Consider the following 20,400-nt stretch of genomic DNA (forward strand, 5'->3'; position numbering starts at 1 on the left):
CACATAATCAAATCAAATCACTAAGTTAGATCTATGATAGATCTGCTAACATTTGGAAATCATAGATATACTATTATTTGGAAAGAACTCTGGATTGACAATATACTAACTTCTTACTTGGCCTACATACATTAACATGACTGAAATTAGGAATTTTGACATTGAGGCTGATTTAATTGGGGATCAACATTGGAACGTACATGTCATTAATATACATTTTCACCCTGAATTAGTGAGCTAGATTTTAGAATCCACACCTTTCTCTGGAGCCCAATGAGGATAAATAGATTTGGAACCTTCCCCTGGCCAGTTCTAAGAATGCCTATAACATGATTAGTAGATAAAACTTTTCTAAGGAGGAATCTTGGACGGGTTGGAAGGCAGTGTGGAAGTTAAATACCCCTAAATTTAAAATATTTCTTTGAAAATTGATATGGAGAAGGCTTCCCACCTGATTGGTTTGCTAAGTTTAATCATGCTCAACCTATTATTCTTTGTCCAGTTTGTCACCTCCATAATGACTCTTTAAAATATGTCTTTTCTGAATGCTATTTTGCAATGGATGTTTTTTAAACAATCAGTTGTACTTAACTTGCTTTTTTTTTTTTTTTTTTTTAATACTTGGTGAGAAGGAGATTGATTGGCTTGTCAATTAAGGTGTCTTGTTGCTAAATCTTCAGAACAACTCCCATTTTCGTAACCACTATCAAGATTTTCTTATTTAGATTAAAGTTATGATTGTGATTGGCATTCTGAGAGCTGTAGACGGGGGAGCAATTTGGATGTTCTGCTATAGACAGAATGATGGGTCTTTTACTCGACATATATTATAAGGGATGAAAGAGGGAAAATTCTTTGATGCCAAGGAGGCTTTGGACTTTGTCATTAGATTTAGGACATTAGAACAGTACTATAGTAGGAGATATCGATCAGTTTTTGCTGAAGCTCTTAATATTTTGTATTCGAGTTATTTAGATCCTATTTAATGGATCTTTCATGAAGTTTGGGACGATTTCCTAGAAAGGTCCTTAATAAAATAACAAAAGTACATAAAACAATTCTTTAAGATATATATATATATATATATATATTTACCTATATGAATCATTAAATTATATAAATTTAACCTTTTAAGGACTAAAATCAGTAAAAAACTATTTAAAAAGCTAAAAGTAAAAATCGATGGTCATCTAAACATTTCAAATTTATTTTGAAGATTTTTAAATATTTAAAAATATTAGAATTTTAATATTATTTTAAATATATAAATATTATTATTATTATATTGTTTTAGGTTATGTTTAATAAAATTGTTTTTAACTTTTAAATTACTTTTTATAAGAGGATAGAGTTTTTTATTTTTTATTTTTAATATGAGTTAATATAAGGGATTTTTTGGAAAATTCGTCCTTTATCTTATATATATATATATATATATATATATATATATATATATATATATATATATATATATATATATATATATATATATATATATATATATATATATATATATATGTACCACCGAAAGGCTCGAGTATTTTGATCCGCTCCATTCGGGGAAGAGAAAGAGTCATGGAGTCGCCGGAGTGCCCGGTTTGTCTGGAGCCGTACGACGAGAGGTCCACGGTGCCCCGTGTCCTCGCCTGCGGCCACTCCGTCTGCGAGCAGTGCATCGCCGCCCTACCCACGCCGCTCTCCGCTCTCCCCGATGCCGTCCGCTGCCCCGCCTGCAACCAGGTCGTCCCCTTCCCCCGTTCCCTCGGCTACGATGCGCTTCCCAAAAACATCGACCTTCTCCGCCTCATCTCTTCCTCCTCTTCTCACCCTCTGTTCCCTTCTTCCGCGTCCGATGCCAAATCCAAACCGTCTTCTGCTCTGGAGTTTTCCCCCCTGTCCGGGGACCAACGCCTCCTCTACTCTACCTGGAAATATACAATCTTGCCTCCGGACGCCATCTCTCCCGTTCCCGCTGAAGGTACAACGGCCGAGCTTTTGGTGGCAACCATGTCCTCGCCTCTCGGCGGTCCCTGGTTCTCGTCCACGAATCAGCTCGTGAGTCTTCTGCCAATCGTTACGGCCTCGTCTTCGTCTAAAGAACCTGGATGGTTTCGTCTCAGTTACACGGCGAGCGTGGTGGAGGCTATGCATGAATTGGGAGATCGGGTGAGAGACGAACTGCGTTTTCTTGCGGAGGCCACCTGGAAGGAAAGACGGGGCCTTTGTAGGGTTTACGGGTTCTGGATGAACCCGGAAAAAGAAAGATCTAATCTTTACTTGGTTTCTGAAAGCTTTGATCGAACCCTTTCAGATGTTTTGAAAAAGAAGAGGAAGCTTATTTTATCTGGAGGGAGTGTTGAGAACTTTCTTGCATTTGGGAAGACGAGTTTGGACCTATGTGAAGCAGTGATGGGTTTGCACTCGCAGGGCATCATCTGTGGTTGCTTGATGCCTTCCTGCATCTGTTTCGATGAGTCTGGACATTGCCTTATTGATTTAAACAAAGTTTTGCTAACAGGAAGGCAAATTTGGCAAGCTGTCAGTTCTTGTGCACCCAATGGAGGAGGGGATAACTATGGCGAGGCCGAGAACCAAGTGTTTATAAGCCCTGAAGTACTTCTTCAGGTGTATGATGAGGATGCCAGCAATTGTGGATTTAAAGGTGCTCTTGGATATGGCTCGGATGTGTGGTCATTGGCCTGCATCTTAGTCATACTTGTTACTGGTGATGAGTTGCCTGCAACACAGGTACTCAATGGTTGGTTTTGTGTCTTTGATAAAGGGAAACACGAGAATTTTGTTGAATCATATGATGCATGGAAGGTGATAGTGGTCTCTAAGTTGGAAATGTTTTTGCTGGGCACTCAATTTGAACCGTTGCTTCATATTCTCACATCATGTTTGAGTTATGAGGTGCAAAACCGACCTCAAGTATATGATATTTGGCACTGCATTCAGCGTCCTTTTGTAGAAAATTTTCTTTATGATCTTCATCCTTGGGATGGACTTGTAGCAAAAGATACTTTCTTATGCTGCTTAGTTCTTGGGAATTTGTTTTCCTTACATAAAAATTCCCCAAATGTTTCCCCAAGGGAAGTGAACTCAAGTGTTTCTAAGAATGTTTCAGATGTTGCAATGATAGGGAGCAATGTTTCCGATGGGGAGCATTTGCAGCAGGAGAAAATTGATGGAGACTTTGTCAAAGGGCTGTATGGAGGTCACTTGAAATCTGTGTCTCTTCAGGGCCACAAGGATTGTGTAACTGGGTTGGCTATTGGCGGTACAAACAAAATTTTCTACTGTTAAAAGTTCGATATTGTACTGGTTTTATGTTTGTTTTCTTTTGTTACACCATATGCTTCTTACTCAGTATATATAATGTACCCTCTTCTTGTTATAAACTCTATTTTTCTGCTTGAGATTTGAGGTAATCTTTTTCTAGTCATGTTTTGCTAGTTTTCTATGATACTGAAGTTTAAAATTTATCTAATACATATCTTCCTTTTGAAGGGGGCTTTCTGTTTAGCTCTTCATTTGACAAGACAATCAATGTGTGGTCCTTGCAGGTAACTCCTCGCATGGCACATTTTCTACAGGCTGCTCAACCTATGATAGCATTATTGTATATTTACGTGATAGTCAATTGCTATCTGATAGAAATGCATTATTCCTTTATTGGAAGCCACGATTAGCTTCTCTATAATCTGTGCTAAATTCTTGTTGTTGTTCCTCTGATGCAATTATTAGTTGACAAATAACAGCATAATCATTCCACTGTAGAATGAGTTTAAAATGAATGCTGATCCTACTGCTAAACTTTCTCTCCTCTTCTATATTTTTCTGATTTTTTCATTGAATTTTAGCAGCTTAGGAAATATACTTTGTTTCATCAGATCTAGGTTTTCAGTCAGATATCTCACAAAAATATGTTTTGGTTAGGATTTATTGCCAGGTTTAAGGATTGACATCAGGCTGATAGTCAATTGCGGAATTTATTATCTTAGAAGAAACCTTCTTGATCTCCATAGTTCTTAGAACTGACCCTATGATGATTTTTTTGATATGAAAAATAGTTGGAAGCAACTCTGAATTTGAAAATCCGTTAGTTTGCTCCTTGTCTAGAAAAGAAATAGTGAAATTGTTCTCGATAAAGTGGAAGAAAGCATGCTAATTTGCTTATTCTTTTTACCTTTTCTATTTTTTATATTAATAAACAATATGGAAGCACATTGTAGACCTTAGTTCAGACTAAGGAAACATAATTTAAAGCACTAACTAAAGGAATTGCGTTTCATTGAGTCCTTGTACCATTCTGAATTTATTGTTGGCTTTGAACTTTTAAAGACCCACAAGGATTTTAAATATGAGGCAAAAAGGTTAAATTGTCTTCTTATTGGAAGGGTCACTAAGTTATGATAAATGAGTATATGTAGCTTGTATGAACGTAAAAAGTTTCCTCAAGGGAACGAGTGAATATTTAGGTAATTTAGGACCTTTGATGAATTAAAAGAGCTCATTCTTGATTCTGGTAGGATCTGGATGCTTAGAATCATGAAGAGATGTAGGTAAATAATTAAAATATGTTAATGTGTTAATAAATAAATATATGCCTAATTGAAAATCCAGCAAAATTTGTTAAGGTTTGACATTAAAGATGAGGAGAGGAACATCAAAGGTTGTGTGAATATAGTGTGTTTCCTAGATTTAAGGAAAAAAAAATAAAGAATTTCAATCTCACCCATGCTATATAGATCGATCAGTTGAGCATTTAGGAAATATGTATAAATAGTTATTATAGTTGAGATGAATTTTTGTGGTTACTAAAAAATATAGTAAAAAATAATTTTCTTTTAAGAACAATTAATTGTAGTTTTGGACCTTTTGGTAGGGGATAAAAGAAGGAAATTTTTTAATATGGTATGAAAGCTACAAAAGACATATCGATGCCCTCATTAGACGATGGAGTCAATTAGGGTTAGTGGTGCAAGGGGAGAGAGGAAGATCTAAGATAACCTTTTTAGAAATAATAAAAGAGACTGCTCTTATTTTAACTAGCAATGTCCTTTATAAAGCTCAATTGCAGGAACACATCAATGTAGCTTACCCCAATAGTTGGGACATTATAACATGTTCTTCTTAATACCATGATTATATACTTGATTTTCTGGGATCCTGGATAATCCAGGTACAGATATCAGGGAATACGAGCTCAAGTATACATGTTATAAATGGAATATTTCTCTACAAATATTTGTTATATATTCAAATGTAACATGTTAAATCTTAACATCATATTATCTATTTCCCCATTCTTGGTTTTAGGTCTATTTTCCAAGTCTTACATGTCTTTCAACAATATGTTTTTCAACTTATTGACATATATATAGTATGGACATCATATGCATTGTTTGTTTCTTGTTCAATCAATTAATAACTCTGATGCTGAAGAAAATGGACACCCTTGTAATTCTTCTCTCCTTTATCTGTTATACTTTGTTGGTATTGTCAATTTTCCTTAAGGAGAATATGTTATCAATCTTCTTTATTTAAAATTTTTTGTTTGTGTCATGTAGGACTTTTCTCATTTTCAATCTTTAAAAGGCCACGAACACAGAGTGACGGCTTTACTTGTTTCGGATGATGGAAACAAGCCATTTTGCATAAGTGGTGACAGTGGAAGTGGTATTTTCCTTTGGAGCATTGGTCCATCTCTCGGTCAAGAGCCATGGAAGAAATGGTATGAGCATAATGATTGGCGTTATAGTGGCATTCACTGTTTGGCTGTTTCAGGAACAGGATACCTCTATAGTGGTAGTGGAGACAAGTCTATAAAAGCTTGGTCCATGCAGGTTTTATGCTTAGATCTACATTCTGATAAAGTTAATGTTAATCTTCATTTAGAACTTTAGTTATCTTCATCTTCTTCCAAAAAGCAACCTTTTGCATGTTAGATGTGTACCACTATAATTGGAAAGTAACCTTTGTATCTTACCCCTCTTCTTTCCAGGATTACTCCCTTTCATTCACCATGGTTGGCCATAAATCAACGGTATCTTCTTTGGCAGTTGCTAATGGTTTTCTTTATAGTGGAAGTTGGGATGGTACCATCAGATTATGGTGGCTCCATGACCACAGCCCCCTGGCAGTTTTAGGGGATGAGGCACCAGGAAATTCAACCCCTATTTTATCGCTTTCAGTCAAGAGCAATTTGCTTATTTCATCCCATGAAAATGGAGTTCTAAAGGTCAGTGCTGCTTACGTGTTCATTTAATTTTCCATTTCCTTTTAGTGAAAAATTGATACTATAATTTGGAACTTCTACTGTTGTAGTATATTCTAATAAAGTTGAACAGTGAATACTGTGATGTTGCCAAAACTCTGCCTTCGTATATCTGTAACAATTGGAAAATTATTATTACTTCACGTGATGATTTCTGCTGTGACTCCAATTGACTCTTGGAAAATCGACTATTTCACTTGTTATGGGAGTTCATGATACATTTACACCTATATTATCATTTCCTAAACAAACAAAAAAGATTACTTCTGAAATGGTTCACAAGACATCATTTTTGCTGTTTCATTTTTCAATTTCATGAATCTGCATGCTAAAAATTTATGTCCTTATGGCATGTATGAGAAATCTGAGGAGAAATAGTGTGCTTGAAGAACAACAGACTTCCAACTCAAGCAAAAAAACAAACAAATCTGTTTAGCTATAAAGTTTGAGGTGGTTCACTCAATTTACAATGAACACAATTAGAAAATAAGCCTGCCTCATGTTGGTTGTTAGGATTTTACAGTTAATTTGTAGATAGACAGTGGACAATGACAGTTTTGTTTAATTTTTTTCTTGAGTTGGAAGTCTGTTGTTCTTTAAGTACACTATTGCTTTTCAGATTTCTCATACATGTCATAAGGACACAAATTTTTAGCATGCAGGTTCATGAAATTGACAAATGGAACAGCAAAAATGATGTATCGTGAACCATTTTAATTTTAAGATCGGAACTAGTAGAACTTTTATGTTTCCTTTATGTGCTTTGTCATCACATTGTCATATGGCCATACCATTTTGGTCATTCTTCCTTATCGTCTGTGTGAAGGTAAATGAAAAGATTGTGTTGACTCATGAGGTATTTAGTTCTCATGAAAGTTTTGCTTGTTTTTTATTCATCTTGTACTTCTTAGGAGTTACTGATATTTTCTCTGCTCCTTATTGGAAACTGGACTGCTGCTCTTTAACATTGTCCACCATAGAATTATGCTTTTTGTCCATGCACTTGCATGCCTGTCTTTGTGCTTATTTATAGTTCTTTGTGCTCATTTTCAATTGGTCGTAATCATTAAGGCTTAGGCATTCTAGTAACTGATGTCATCAGGTGTGGAGTAATGATGTGCTTGTAAAATCGGAGCAAATTCAGGGTGGTGCAATTTTTGCACTTTACATTGACAGAGGTTCAATTTTCGCTGGAGGATGGGATAAAACCATCCACATACAGGTCTGTGTTTTGTCACTTGATGTTACTTGTATAGAAATTTTGGATAAAATCTCTCTTTTAACTAATGAATTAATGAGTATATGCAATAGTTATGAATTTGTATATTAAAAGTTCTATAGCAGTAAAATCTCTGTTTTAAACTGAGAATGAATCAATCAGTGTATGTCATAGTTCCTGAATTTGTTTATTGAAAGTATTATTGCAATACATACAGGAGTTGTCAGAAAATGAACTAGAAGCAGACATTGGTACTATTGCTTCCATCAATTGTGACTCAGTTATAACTTCTCTTTTGTACTGGCACGGGAGACTTTTTGCCGGATTCTCCAATAAGGAAATCAAGGTATATATCATTTTTTATTTAGTTTTATTTTCTTGCTGTCTGTGTTTCTTCTTTTGAACATTTCACAAACTGATTTATCTTATCACCTGAAAATTGATTAATCAATTAGCTTTCTTTAAGTTCTCTAGAATTCACAAATCGTTCCTTTGTAGAGTTTAAGAGAGTGAAAATATGAGATAAAGAATATGAGAAAAAATGAGTTTGAGGTAGTTTAAGAGAGTGTGAGAGTGAAATGAAGTGAAATAGGGGGGAGGATGAGTTTAAAAACCCATGAGAAAGGGCTCCAACGGTTAATTTGATCGTTGGAGCACTGTTGCAGGTCGGTAACGATCGAAATTTTGACCGTCACTATCCGATACAACCCCGTATTGTTTGATACGGGGCTATATCAAGCGTTCCGCCCGATAGGGGTGGTCTGCATACCGGTCTGCTGGCGGACCGGTGCGTACCGTCTGGTACAGGCAGTATCATTCGAAATTTAGAACCTTGGTTTAATGTATTATGTTGATGATCCCACCAATAGGAACTAATGATGCATAGTCCTGCATCAAAGATGTCCAATGAGATGAATTGTTATATATGACCATGGATACTTTTAATGTTTTGAGTTTAAATAATTTTGGTTTATAGAACATTGTGGGTTATTGAATCAGCAGCTACTTGGTGAAAACCAATGGTGTTAGAGTAACCATGCTGCCATTTAAGTTAGCTAACATTGGCCAAGATGCAGGTTATCTCAATTCACTGAGATGGAACCAACATAGGAAGGATACAAGTGGATTTTGAATTATTAGACAAAGACATTATACCTTTTGTGAAGAAGATTGCAACACACGATAAATCCACATATGTCAATGTTAGGTTGAATTGGCATTAGGAAAAGAAAAAGCATGTGTGATGCAAAAAAATAATAATATAACTTTGGATATAAATAAGACATAAATCATCAATAAAGAGGTAATTAATAATAATAAGGTTTTTAATTTCGGGTACTGGACCCATGCTTGTCTATGGTTGAACCGATATGGGTCTAGTCCATTCTGTTGTACTGATACATGGTATGATAGAATATACCAAGGTATTGCTGGAGGAGGTCGAGGGGGGACAAGGAAGAGGGAGGAGATTTATTAGCGCAAGCTTTCACAAACCTAGTTGGTTTTACCAAGCCCCATACTAACTTATGTGGTATCCGGTTATCTACCCTCAAATGGTTAACCTTCCTATAACCTTGTGCAGTCCATAGAGACTTACAAGGAAAAGATGATTTAGTGGGGCCAATTTTTAAATAAACACCTTATAGGCACTATAAAATATAAAGATGGACTTCGTCATACAAATATGGACTTCGTAAGCTTTGAACGGTTGGGTTACAAGGGTCCAAAGAAGTCTACCATGCACAAAGTTCAAGGCATTTAAGGCTTGCCTCCATAGTTCAAGTTTATAATTAACTCCACTTAGGCTCTTATCAACTAAAGACAATATCATCACCAAATAATATACACTATGAAGGTCTATCATGTAAGTGACTAGTAAATTTATCCATTATCAATGTAAAAAGATAGAGACTTAATGTAGATCCTTGATGTAATTCTATGCTAATAGGAAACTCACTAGACACTCCCTATAAGCTTAACACTAGTAGCTACATTATTATATATTTCTTTAATAGCATTAATATAATTAATGGATACACCTTTCTTTTCTAAAACCTACCATGATAAATATCTGGGAACCCTATCATAGGTTTTCTCTAAGTCAATAAAAATCGTATGCAAATATTTATTTTTCTTCCTATGTTTTTTCATTAATTATATTAATAAATAAATAGCTTTTATGGTTGATCTTCTAGGCATAAAATCAAATTGATTTTCAACGATATTTGTTTCAAGCCTTATTTTATTTTCGATAACTTTCCTCAAAATTTCATAGTATGACTAATGATTTTAATTCCTCTATAATTTGAATAATTTTATATGTTACCCTTATTTTTGTAAATTGGCACCAAATTTTTTTTCTCCCACTATTTTAAAAACATATGATTATTAAATCTACCACTAATATTAAATCTATGATTTAATATAATATCATAGATTTATTAAATCTATTAAATCTACCACTAATATCAATTGGAGGGGCCCTTTAAATTTATGATTATTAAATCTACCACTAATATTTATCATTAAATATAATAACTATGTGGAATATTTATTAAATAATTTATAAAAATAACTTTTTCATCTTTCTTTAATCTTGTTATCATTAAAAAGTATTCTTTGATCTTCGCCTTTAATGCATCTAATATTACCTAAATCTTTACACTTTCTTTCTCTAGCTTTAACACGATCCACAAATATCTAAAAACTTGATTCTCCAAACTTTCGCTAGGTATAACTTTACAATTCTTACATATAACTTTATCCAACTTTTTAGTGAAAAAAGTCTATTTCACTATAGTTGTGACCACTATTATAGGTACTCAAATATTTATCTCTTTTCTTGAAGTAAGTATTTACATTCTAAGATTATATAAGGTGGCAAAATCCAAAATTATCCGACCCTCTTTATCTCTCTCCATAACCAATGCCCCATGCACCCCTTTAAATTTATCATAGGTTTTTCCTGTATGACCATTCAAATCTCCTCTATTCGTAAGTTTTTGTTTATAGGTATTCCTCGAATGATATCATCATAATTTTCTTAAAGTTCTCTTTTGGTTTGGTTATCTATTCCAACTTGAGAGGCATAAATACTTATAACATTCAAAACCTCTTCTCCTAAGACAAATTTTATAATTATAATTATATCTCTAACGTTGTTCTTAAGATCCTTAAGAATATCAATTCTTATACCATTTTTGTGTTTTAACTTTTCCTCTATACCAAATTTTAAATATGCACTATCAATATAGCTAGATTTTCTCCTACCCACTTAGTTTCTTCTTAATAAATAATATTTATTTTCTTTTAGTCATAGTTTCTAACAAGTCTAGTTCGTTAAAGTGTTTCTGTATTCGAAGTTGTTAACCTAATCCTTTATTCGTGGATAAACTACTTTACTCGTATTGGTTCAAAAGAATGAGAGAATTCTTACTTTGCATATTTGGATGCTGATATGATGTTTTGCTTTTGGGCATCCTAGCCCACCGTTTGCAATTCAGGACACCTAGGTGGTGAAGATACATCACGTCACTTATAAGTGACCATGTAGTCCTATACTGAAATCGATTAAGATCATATTCCTGAAATTTGACTTTTACGCATGCTATCAGTGACCTCATGCAATCCTTCAACTTTTTCATCTGTTCTTAGGAGTGACATTGATGGTGTTGAAAACCAATGTAGAATAATCAAAAAAATAATTAAATATTTGCTGAAAATAATATTAAGATAGATGTCAAAACCACTGTTTTCTCTGTCCTGCTGCTTTGCACCTCTCTCTAGCCTTTGCTGAACCACATGGTGGGTCCTATAGGGTTGACAATTCCTGTGTTGGCTGGATAAAGCTGTCTTTGGATCTGGCTGAAACTGAGCAAGTTGGACTGGATTGTTAATGCCCAAATAAAGTCCGCAGACCCCAATCCTAACCTGTTTAGGACTCGACAGTCCCCAATTCAGATGTTCCAGCCCTTTTTTCCATCTCGACTAAAGGAATTGATTTTGTAGTTGACTGAGTCTTCAATCCATTATAATTTAGAGCGGCTGCTAGTGTTTAACACCTATTGTACGTTAGATTTTGTTTTGTAACAGGGAGTTACCTCCAATCCCTTCCAAAACATCACAGCTGCTGTCCCATCCATATTCAACCTGATTATGTGCATCCTGAGGTGTTGTCTTCACTCGCTTGGGCCCCAGATCGGACAAAATTATCTTGTGACAATACTGAGGTTGCCATTACATCCAGATAGGGTCCTATCAGCTATTTATTGAGGCTGAATATGGCCACAGGTCGGTGGCCTAACATTGAGTCTGTTTTGGGTCTGTAGCAGCTCGGTATTGCTTTGAGTTTAGCTGAAAGTGACCATTGAACAATCCCATTTTGTTGATATTATTCTACCTTGCTAGGATAGATGACAAGCTCCTAGAGGTGATGAAAACTATCTTTGAAATACAGTAACCAAAAGAACTAGGTCTAGTATGCCTTTTATTTATGCATTATTGATAAGATCGTTGGGCAATTTACCAAAAAAAGCCCCTAGTGATGGGCTTTTACCAGATGATGCCCCCATATTTGGCTTTTACTAAGGGCATCTCTTTTTTGTGCTTTGACCAAAATACCCTCAATGAAATTATAAAAAGATAGTGATTGTCCTTTGACTAGGTTTGACTTGGTTTTTTAGGACTGAACCAGTTTTATTGAGATGAATCAAACCATACTAGTTCAACTAAACTCTAACTATTCAATTTGATTTAATTAAGCCCTAGATTATCTCTTGATTTTCCCAAACTACCCCCCACCTCCACCACCTCCTCCTTCTCCCACTCCACCACCACCTCCACCGCCTCCTCCCACTCCACCTCCTCACCCTCTCCCCCTTGGCTTCCTCCCCCTCCTCCCACTCCACCAATGCCTCCTCCTCCTACCCCACCTCTACTGTCACCTTCTCCCACTCCATCGCCTTCTCCCCATCCCCCCTAGATTCCTCCACCTTTGCCTCCTTTCACTCCCCCTCTCCCTTATCCACCTCCCTCACCCCCCTCCTCTTTTTCCTTTTACTCCTCTTCCACTACTCCCTCCCCTCCTCTTCTGCCTCCTCTTCATAATTTATCTAGAAAAATCATTATGCTCGAGTTATACTCATTTACAGAACATATTAAAAAAAAATTATTTTTTATATAAAATTATCCTAAATTTATCGTAAAACTAAAAAACTCGAGTTATTCTAAAAATATATTAATTTTTATATAAATTATTCTAAACGACCAAGAAAAGCCATTATGCTCTTAAGTTACACTCATTCAGAGAACATACTAAAAAATATATTAGTTTCTATATAAAATTATTCTAAATTAATCATAAAACTAAAAACTCAAGTTATCCTCAAAATATATTAATTTTTATATACAATTGTCCTAAATTATCGAAAAAAGCCATTACACTCATTCACATAGCATGTTAAAAAAGATATTAATTTCTATATAAAATCATCCTAAATTCATTGTAAAACTAGTCATAAAATCCTACATTTCCTATTTCCTATATTGATTTAGTTACACTCAAAATTGAAATAGTTAAACTCGATTACCTAACCTATTTTAAAATTAATAATTTTTTATTTTTGGAAAATTTTAGGATAATTAATTATTAAAACTTTAAGAACTCTACTAGAATATGATTCTAACAAAAATTATAATATATATTTTTATTTATGATTAATTTAAAATAAGTTTGTATAAAAATTAATATATTTTTAATAGGTTCTATGAACGAGTGTAACTCGATTGTAACATGAGTGCAACTTGAATATTAGGGATCCGACCTGACTCGATCCGAAGTGATCCAACCTGAATTAATCTAATCCGGACTGAGCTGGCTTGTGGATTGGTTAGGCTTGAAATAACTCGGTTCAAGGGCATTATTGGGATTTTTGAAAAAGGGGCACCCCCATGTGAAAACCAAATATGGGAGCACCATCTGGTAAAAACCCATTACTAGAGACCTTTTTCAGAAAATTGCCCAAGATCTTTTACTTCAGATATTATTCTATCAACTGATAAAAGTTGACTTTCTTGTCATTATAGTGAAGAAAATTTATTGATGGCAGAAACATATGGTTTATAAATATGATAGGAAAATACCTTCTACAAGATCAAGAATATTTCTAGGACCATTATGATTTGGTAGCCTTGTCGCATTTCTTAAATCTTCTATAAAAGGTGACTATAGGTTGTTCACCTGGTAGGTTTATTCTTTCATTTGCAAAATCATATTCTTGTCTCTTTTGAACGTAAATATATATTTTTATATATTTAATGATTCTGTACTTCTAAATTCCTAACCTGTTTATGTCCTTATCTGATGATTTGGTTGGATTTTTGGGACTTGCATAAACATTTTAGAGCATTTCTGAATGAAATTGTAGCATATATTAATTAGGGGGCATGGATATGTAGTTTATCTTAGTTAGCCTATCTGAAGTTAATTGAGTTTCCTTCACTGATCAATGTATAGACTGTGCATTTAAATATCCATCTTATGGCATATTAAAATATTTGTTTGCCAACTGATAGATATGGATTACAACTTCATGTTCTCCATAAAATGTGAGACAATAATTCTTGAAGAAGAATTAATTCAGAAGTAAACCTCTGTTGATATCCTAAAAATATGATGTCAAAAATCTAGTTTGTACTCCCTGCAGTGTGCCATTTCAGTCTTTTAACTATTCCTAGTATTGTCCTGGGAACCATCTATTCATTAGGATTCCATTCTTTGGTTGTATCATGGACACTTTGGTAGGTGGTAGTACTGATGCTTAACCTTCTAAAGATTAAGATAAACTAGATTTTACCATCATTTTAGCCAATTTTTCTTGGACACGGAAAATAGTTGCATTTTATTTGATCTTGATTTATTAAGATGATAAAAATGTGCTTGTTTTACATCTAAAATGCTTTATTAAACTGGTTGCATCAACAAAGATTTCTACTTATAATTGTCCTCTTTTCTACGTGAACAATTTGTGAATCTTTTTCCATATATGAAAATGAATACACAAGCAACTAGATTCTGATTCTGAATCTTTCTTAATGAAGCTCTTTTCTTCTAAGTATTATACTCGAGTCTGCTGAGATAATAACACTGCAGAGTCTTCTTGATTTCACCAGGTGTACTACAATCCTATATGATGATCGAATTATCTGATCTGCCTCAACAATTTTGTTAAGTGCATGCTTGCTAAGACATGAAAACACAAAAAAGTATATCACATACTAGTGTACATTTTGTATACCAGAAGGTTTATACCTCCTATTGGTGGCGAACCATTAAATGGTTTGTTTTCTCTCTTGTAAATAATAATAGAGTTTACTCTAAATATTCGATGCTCCTGGAAATCAGATGTTTGTCGAAATGTTACACTTCAGGGTATCAAGTGCATGGCTTACATAAGATCATACTGGTTCTGTCCAATTTCTGCTGCTGTTGGTGTTATCACAACATACAACCATTGATAGGTTTCAGGAGTCCATTTCATCCGTGGAATTCATATATCAGATGACCAAGTGCTGATTTACTTGGACACCACTGATCTGGTTGATTCTGAATTTGGTAATGCTTGTGAAAGACAAGGATTGTGACTATCAGCAGTCATTTAGGGATCAGATATGATTTCTTGACTGTTGTATGATCAGGTGGAAGCTTCTTAATTAAAAATTTAGACTTAAAGACCTTTTCGACAGGGAAACATGAATGGAACTGAACCATTCAAATCATCTGGTATCATGATTGCTGCCGTCACCGTGAGGGAAAATTGACCTTGAGATCTTTGAAACGAATAAGTTTGTATATGGTTTGCATTTTGCAGAATGCTGTAGCATTTACTGGATATGAAGGAGACCCTGCATGGGATGGCATGACAAAGCTAAAGGAAGGACATCAAGAGCACCAAGTTTATGCGAGGAATGCGAATTAATGGAAGATAACTTAGAACCTCATTTTAAGGTGTGTAAGGAACTGCCTTCGATGACAATAATCAGGTACAAAATCCATTTCGACTGGAGTGGCCTGTGTTACTTAAGCAACTCTTTGAGAATGTATGGACCTCTTTTGTCGTTTGAATCTTACACTAGGTCTTTATCGGTTAATGACTTGAGCCTGATAGACTAATTGGCCATTAACTTTGTTTGACTTGGATCACTAATATAAATATTAAAGTTAAAGTTGATAGTAATATATTCATCAGGTTATTATAATTTTTTTCACTGAAGAGTTTTATGTCCGTCTAGTATAGATCATATCAAATCTTAGCATGATGTATATGAAGTCAGTCTAGTGGTGATTTTATGTCGTGAACTCAAGCTTCACATCATTCTCAAATATTAGGTTGATTTTGATACTAAATGTTACGATTCGAGTCCATGGAGCTAATTGATCTATCAATTTCATTTGATTTAGTCAAAATGATTAAGCTAAAGTTAATAGTAATATAATCATCAGACTCTTATAAGTTAATCTTATTCTTGTCTATTTTCGATGTGTGACTAATTGACGGTGTTATAATCTTTCTCACTCAAGAGTTTGACATCCTCGTCAAGGTCTAGCATAAAGCCATATCAAACCCTAGCTTGGTGCATATGAGGTATAATTCAGTGGTGGCTTTATCTCGTAACGAATCCTCTAACAAGTTCTTTGATATCAAATGTCATGATTCAAGTTTGTTGAGCTAATTGACTTATTAACTTTGTTTAACTTAAATCATTAATCAAAATACTTAAGTTGAAGTTAATGGTTCTATCTCGTAACGAATCCTCTAACGAGTTCTCTGATATCAAATGTCATGATCCAAGTTTGATGAGCTAATTGACTTATTAACTTTGTTTAACTTAAATCATTAACAAAAATACTTAAGTCAAAGTTAATAATAATACACTCATTAGACTCTTATAAGTCATTCTTAGTTTTGCATACTTTTGATGTGTGTGAGACATAGCCCAGTGGTGACTCCACATTGTGACGAGTTCTTTGACGCTATCCACATATTGTTCTTTTTTACTTGAGCTCCTTTATCATGCCCAATTACTAGGTTGGTGTTAGGATCATTTTATTTTCTAAGCTTTTGAATAATGTTTATTGAATCTGTTTAGTTCAATTAGAGTCGGATAGAGGTTTATTTAATATTTATTTATTATTAAGAGTCCAAGTCCTGGTAGACTCTAGGTGGAACTCTATAAATAGTGATGTAACTATTTCTTTTTGACAGATAATAAAATATTATTAAGTTTTTTGATAAACACTAGGACGCCGATCCCCTCGAAGTGATCATATCCTTTTCTCCCCTTTATTCCATGATAAAATCCTAGGATCTTATCATTTGGTATCAGAACAGCAATCCTTAGCGTTTTCGCTACAGTCATCATCATCTCAAGAGAGAGAGAGAGAGAGAGAGAGAGAGAGAGAGAGAGAGAGAAATAAAGAAAGAAAGAAAAAGCCGGCAGCCACGCATGACTGAGAACCCTTGCTCCCCTCTCCACCACCACCACCGTCGTCGGTTGAAAGGGCCCCTGCTTTCGGCTAGCCCCACTGCCGTCATTGCTTTTCGACCAACGACCACCACCGTCGTTGTTTCCCAGCCAGCGCCCCTCCCCCCTTCGTTACGCTGTAGCCACTCACGCCCCCATCCCACTCGAGCGAGAAAAGGGCGCCTCATCCCACCTTCCACCGCAGTCATCCTTCCGAACCTTCGTCGGAGACAACACTGCCAGCGTCTTGTTCCATCGCAGCCCCGTGATCGTCTTCCCTTTCACTCCTAGCCTCGGCGACCACCACTTCCTCTCCTCCACCGACATCAACAACAGAGCATCCTCTAATGTCGCAACCGTTGGACCCTCTACTGCCGCTCGACCTTGTCAACGTCGTTGCAACCACCCAGCATTCAATCGGCACGCAGCCTCCTAGCCCTCAGCCAGCAACCTCCCCTCCTCGTTGTGCTGTAACCGCCACAACCACATTTCCCATTTGAAGCCCATTTAGCCGAAAGGGGCCCATGCACGACCGAGAACCCCTGCTCTCCTCTCCACCACCACCGCCGCCGGTCGAAAGGGCCCCTACTTCCAGCCAACGACCACCACCGCCGCTGTTTCCCAGCCAGCGCCCCTCCCCCTTTTGTTGCGTTGCAGGCGCTCACGCCCCCATCCCGCTCGATCGAGAAAAGGGTACCTCATCCCACCTTCCACCACAATCATCCTTGCGAGCCTTCACCGGAGATGACGCTGCCAGTGTCCCATTCTACTGCAGCCCTACGACCGTCTTCCCTTTCGCTCTTATCCTCGGTGACCACCACTTCCTCTCCTCCACCGGCATCAACAATAGAGCATCCTTTGCTGCCGCAGCCGCCAGACCCTCCGCTGCCTCTCGACCTTGTCAATGCTGCCGCAGCCACCCAGCCTTCAACCGACATGCAGCCTCCCAGCCCTCAGCCAGCAACCTCCCCTCCTCATTATGCCATAACCGCCACAACCACATCTTCTCCCATCTGAAGCCCATTTGGCCGAAAGGGGCCAACGCACGACCGAGAACCCCTACTCCCCTCTCCACCACCACTATCGCTGGTTGAAAGGGCCCCTGCTTCTAGCCAGCCCTACCGCCGTTGTTGCTTTCCGGCCAACGACCACCACCGTCGTTGTTTCTCAGCCAGTGCCCCTCCCCCCTTCGTTGCACTACAACCGCTCACGCCCCCATCTCGCTCGAGCAAGAAAAGGGCGCCTCATCCTAACTTCCACCGCAATCATCCTTCCGAGCCTTCGCCGGAGACGACGCTGCCAACATTCGGTTCTACTACAACCCCGCGACCGTCTTCCCTTTCGCTCCTATCCTCGGCGACCACTACTTCCTCTCCTCCACCGGCATCAACAATAGAGGATCCTCTACGGCCGCAGCCGTCGGACCCTCCGTTACCTCTCGACCTTATCAATGTCGCCGTAGCCACCCAGCCTTCAACCGGCATGCAACCTCCTAGCCCTCAGCCATGCAACCTCCGTAACCGCTATAATCACATCGTCTCCCATCTGAAGCCGATCTGGTCGAAAGGGGCCCTTGCTTCCCCTGCTTTCGGCCAGCCCCACCGCCGCCCTTGCTTTTCGGTCAACGACCACCATCGTCGTTGCTCCCCGGCCAGCAGCCTTCCCTCCTTGCTGCTCCACCCTGCTCGAGCGAGAAGGACCACGACCGCTACTTCCCGGCCAACGGACCAACCCCCTCGTCGCTTCTATCGTTGGTGATGCTGCCTCCAACCGTGCCACCATCGCTGCCTCCCCTTGGGTTGTAGCTGTAGTCGCTCGACCATCCCTCCTTGTGGCAATCAAAACAAGGCAACCACGATTGCCATAGCCATAGTCGTTTCCTCAATTGCATGCGATCCCTCGGCGTCACCAGCGCCTCCTTCCATTGTGCGATAGAGACAGAGCAACATTGCCTTCCATCCGTGCCGTCACAGCCACCGCAGCGGCGAGCCCTTGGCGGCGTTGCCCCCAGCTGCACCACCATCGCTGCTCCCAGCCCTTAGTAGTAGCGATCCCTCCACACAGCGATCGTAACAAGCATTGCTACCTCTCACGCAGCGACCATAGCTACATCCTTGCATCCTCGTAGCAACCCTTCATTCCCATAGTGTTGGCTTCGACTACGTCACAATAGCAGCACCGAATAGGGCAATGATTGATGCCCTAGTCCCGACACTAGAAACAGAAGTTGAGATTACAGATTTGCAGTCTTACGCAATGACCACCGATAACTCAGTGAAAGCACAAATGGAAGCATTGGAAACCAGAATTGAGAACCGTTTGTAAGAAACACTTAATGATTTCAAAAAGAGCCTACTAGAGAGCCTTAGCAAATTTCAACAAGATGGGGGCTCAAGTTCTACATTGCACAGATATGGAAATACAAGAAAAAGGCCCCAAGACTGTGACACAAACTATTGACACATGAAGGTGAAATTTCCGAAATGGGAAGATGGAGATCCGACCAATTGGATCTCTAGGGTAGAAATTTTTTTTCGTTTTCACAGAACTCTAAAAGAATCCAAGGTAGAAATAGCCTCAATCCAACTAGAGGGAGATGCAATCCAGTGGTATGATTGGTATGAAACTTGCCACGGAGTCCCCTCGTGGGAGCAATTTAAGAGAGGACTTTTTATTCGCTTTATACTATTTGAATACGAGAATGTTGATGGGTAGCTCGCCAAAATTTATCACACTTCTACAGTGTTAGAATATCAGAACAGATTTGAATGATTGTCAAATCAAGCCAGAGATTGGTTTGAATGATAACTGGTGAGAACATTTATCGAAGGACTTAATCCAGATATCCAATGTAAAGTTAAGGCTCGTCAACCTTGCACTATGATAGCTGCGATCTCATTCGCACATCTGCATGAGAAAAAAATTAGCAGGAAAAATCATGGAAACAGAAGTGATAACAACTAGATGATCAACAAGCCACCCGCCCCATCTATTCCCAACCGAAACCTTGACAATCGAAGACTAACCCAAGAAGAACTCAATGAAAGATAGCAAGGGGTTTGTATTATGATGAAAAGTGGAGTATGGAACACCGATGTAAACAAGGGCAACTTCTGATGATTGAACCAATTGGAGAGGAACCAGAAGCTAAGAATGTGGACTTCGATCATAAAGGTATAGATTCTAATGAAGATGTTGGACCTATCATATATACAATGCATGCATTAACCGGTTACTCTAACCCGCAAACTATGAAAGTTGGCAGAACTCTGGAACATCAGTATGTTATAGTTTTGATTGATACTGGTAGCACTAACAAATTTATGGACAGTGAGACTGTTGACCGATTTGCTTACATTATCAAAAAGTGGAGACCATA

General features: G+C 37.5%; 1 protein-coding gene across 4 annotated transcripts; it reads left to right on the plus strand.

Moving 5' to 3' along the window:
* Positions 1 to 1,532: 1,532 nt before the first annotated feature.
* On the plus strand, positions 1,533 to 15,680 carry LOC135599193 (uncharacterized). 4 transcript variants are annotated; one of them, XM_065094044.1, is made up of 7 exons: positions 1,533 to 3,280; positions 3,511 to 3,566; positions 5,574 to 5,879; positions 6,008 to 6,244; positions 7,383 to 7,502; positions 7,717 to 7,845; positions 15,368 to 15,680. In XM_065094044.1, the coding sequence occupies exons 1-7, from the start codon at positions 1,576 to 1,578 to the stop codon at positions 15,473 to 15,475; spliced, it is 2,661 nt and encodes an 886-aa protein (XP_064950116.1). In that variant the 5' UTR covers positions 1,533 to 1,575; the 3' UTR covers positions 15,476 to 15,680. The 4 variants fall into 4 exon arrangements, with proteins under 4 accessions (XP_064950116.1, XP_064950117.1, XP_064950118.1 ...); XM_065094045.1 differs by having other exon boundaries at positions 5,574 to 5,849; XM_065094046.1 differs by lacking the exon at positions 15,368 to 15,680 and adding an exon at positions 14,670 to 14,926.
* The last annotated feature ends 4,720 nt before the right edge of the window (positions 15,681 to 20,400 follow it).

Source organism: Musa acuminata, chromosome BXJ2-1 (genome assembly GCF_036884655.1).
Source record: "Musa acuminata AAA Group cultivar baxijiao chromosome BXJ2-1, Cavendish_Baxijiao_AAA, whole genome shotgun sequence".
Classification (NCBI taxonomy): Eukaryota; Viridiplantae; Streptophyta; class Magnoliopsida; order Zingiberales; family Musaceae; genus Musa; species Musa acuminata.

Coding starts and splice junctions, on each gene's coding strand:
- LOC135599193 (XM_065094044.1), top strand. CDS start 1,576: ATGGAGTCGCCGGAGTGCCCGGTTTGTCTGGAGCCGTACGACGAGAGG. Junction 3,281..3,510: donor AACTGGGTTGGCTATTGGCG/GTACAAACAAAA, acceptor TTCCTTTTGAAG/GGGGCTTTCTGTTTAGCTCT. Junction 6,245..7,382: donor ATGAAAATGGAGTTCTAAAG/GTCAGTGCTGCT, acceptor TGATGTCATCAG/GTGTGGAGTAATGATGTGCT.